Below are 2,056 nucleotides of genomic sequence, written 5' to 3'. Positions count from 1 at the left end.
TTAATATTGCGTAAATATTTAGTTTCTTTTTACTAAATCTTAATTTTTATATTACTACCGATTTATTCACGACTCCAAGGAAGGATGCGATAATATCTGTTATCGTTAATGTAAGGAACAATTCATGAGCACTATTTGTTGGATGCTGTCGACTCGCAACATTAATGTTGGATTTTGTTTCGTGAGGCAAGGTGCCTCACCTCAGCTGAGGAAACTTGCCTCAGATGTTTTGAGGTCTGTGATCGGCTTGCCAAAGTAGGCTAAGCAATTACTACAAGACAGCGGCTTAAGCTGAGGTGAGCCACCTTGCCACAGGAAACTAAATCCACCATTACTAACACCAATTTTGAAAGAGACATTCAAACAAGGCATATATACAACTGAAAATGTGCTTTCAGCATTTAAAATGTGAGTGCATGACAATGTGAAGTATGGACATGCTTTTGTGATGAATTTAAACATAAAACAACTTAGGAACTTCACGCACTTTTGTAGATTTGATACTTGTGCAAAAATGTTACAATTTTAAAAATGAAGAAAAATGAAAAAAAAAAAGTGGTGTTAGAGAAGTTGGTGACTACTTACCAACAGATCCAACCTTCAATGTATGCTTGATAACAAGTAACACGAGTTTTTTGGATAGTAAGGAAAGCGCGAGAAATCCGAAGGAAAGACCTAAAGCTACTTGACACTCAATAGAAGATAGTTACCTTTAATAAAATTTGATCATCTAGACATGGTGTTGGTGTTGGAGATGACCACGATGGAACTCGAGGTCTTCTTGGAATTGTGACATAGCCAGACCGAGGCTGGACAAGAGGTTGGGACAGGGGTGGTGAAAACGGGGATTGACTTCTTGAATATGGCAAAGTGCCACAGAGGGCAGTGGATGCTGTCGAGGCAGGACTGTGGGGCCCTCCACTGACTGACGCCGATCTGAAAGCACATTTCCTAATTAGCACAAAAAATAAAAGCAAATTAATACAAAACAGTGCACACTTATTTTGTGAAACAATGAAAAGGAAATATTGTCGCATCGTGACTAACCTTGAAGGGAAAGCAAGAAGATCCGGAGGATAGTTGACCGAGGCGGGTTGCCGGTGGGATCTGTCCGTGACCACCGGGGCCTCCGCTTCCGACCCGTTGCGTTGGGGAGTCATGCCGCCGCCAACAGAGTCCAGAGACCGACCCTCGTCATCGACATGGCTCGCTGTGAAGCATGAACGCAGAGTGAAAAAGAAATCAACCAATGAATATTTTGACCACTGAAAAGCAACCCCAATTACAGTACAACTCCCGACTCGAGCCTCCACGGCCTCCACAGCGCCATTGTAAGGGGTGCGAGCGGGGGTGGGTGGGGGTGGGGTAGGGTATGGAGTGGAGAGGAACGCGCCAGAGACAAGGGCAAGTCTTCTGCTGACGAGGGAATGGAAGCATTCAAATCCGAAGGACCCACGCCGCGGCCCGCAAGAGCCAGGGCCGGGAAAGAGACAAAAGAGTGGACGGAGGGTAGGGTGGTGAGTGCGTGTGGGGAGGCACGAGTGGAGAGGGGAGGGCATTCAAAAATCAGACGGGAGCCTGGCGCAGGGCGCAGCGCAGCGCGGGAAACACAAGAGGGCGGCCGGGGTCGGCCGGTACAGCCCGCCCCGCTCAGGGTACAGTCAACGGTGTAATCACTGCCTGGGAAAAAAATCAGCCGGGGAAGACTGACGGCAAACAAAAATGATGAAAGTAAGAAGGAAGCCCCCGAAAAATAAATAAGAGGGGCGAGGAAGGCACTAAAAGAAAACGAAGACATTCGCGGAAAAGTGAAGCGGGAAACGCTGAAGGGAAATAGGCTCAGGAAAGAGGCCACTCCAACTTCTACAACTCGACAGGAGAGGCCAGTGGTGGCGGCGGCTGCAGGGGTTGGGAGAGGAGAGCGGCCAGAGAGTGGAAGCGTCGCGCGGCGGGATTTTTGACTCGGGCGCGGGGGAAGTTATGAGAAGAGGGGTCAGTTGGACCCTCTGTCTCCACCGCTCAGGGAAGCCTCGCGACCCCAGGGGTCCGGGCCCGC

At 48.9% G+C, this 2,056-nt stretch overlaps 1 protein-coding gene across 9 annotated transcripts in view; it reads right to left on the bottom strand.

The window, feature by feature from the left end:
* Nucleotides 1–2,056, bottom strand: part of LOC113202139 (uncharacterized) — a 314,098-nt gene that overhangs the window by 13,661 nt on the left and 298,381 nt on the right. For 8 of the 9 annotated variants that reach the window (XM_052268358.1, XM_052268361.1, XM_052268373.1 and 5 more), the window contains 2 exons: nt 1,048–1,210; nt 711–951 (listed from right to left, as the gene is read on the bottom strand). In XM_052268358.1, the coding sequence (XP_052124318.1) occupies nt 711–951; nt 1,048–1,210 (404 nt within the window). The remainder of the gene's footprint in view (nt 1–710; nt 952–1,047; nt 1,211–2,056) is intronic. The other variant, XM_052268349.1, reaches the window with a different exon arrangement.

The sequence above is a fragment of the Frankliniella occidentalis genome, unplaced genomic scaffold (assembly GCF_000697945.3).
Source record: "Frankliniella occidentalis isolate FOCC.00 unplaced genomic scaffold, Focc_3.1 Scaffold4, whole genome shotgun sequence".
NCBI lineage: Eukaryota > Metazoa > Arthropoda > Insecta > Thysanoptera > Thripidae > Frankliniella > Frankliniella occidentalis.
The sequence above is the reverse complement of the archived record's forward strand: the minus strand, read 5'-3'. Positions and strand labels throughout refer to the sequence as shown.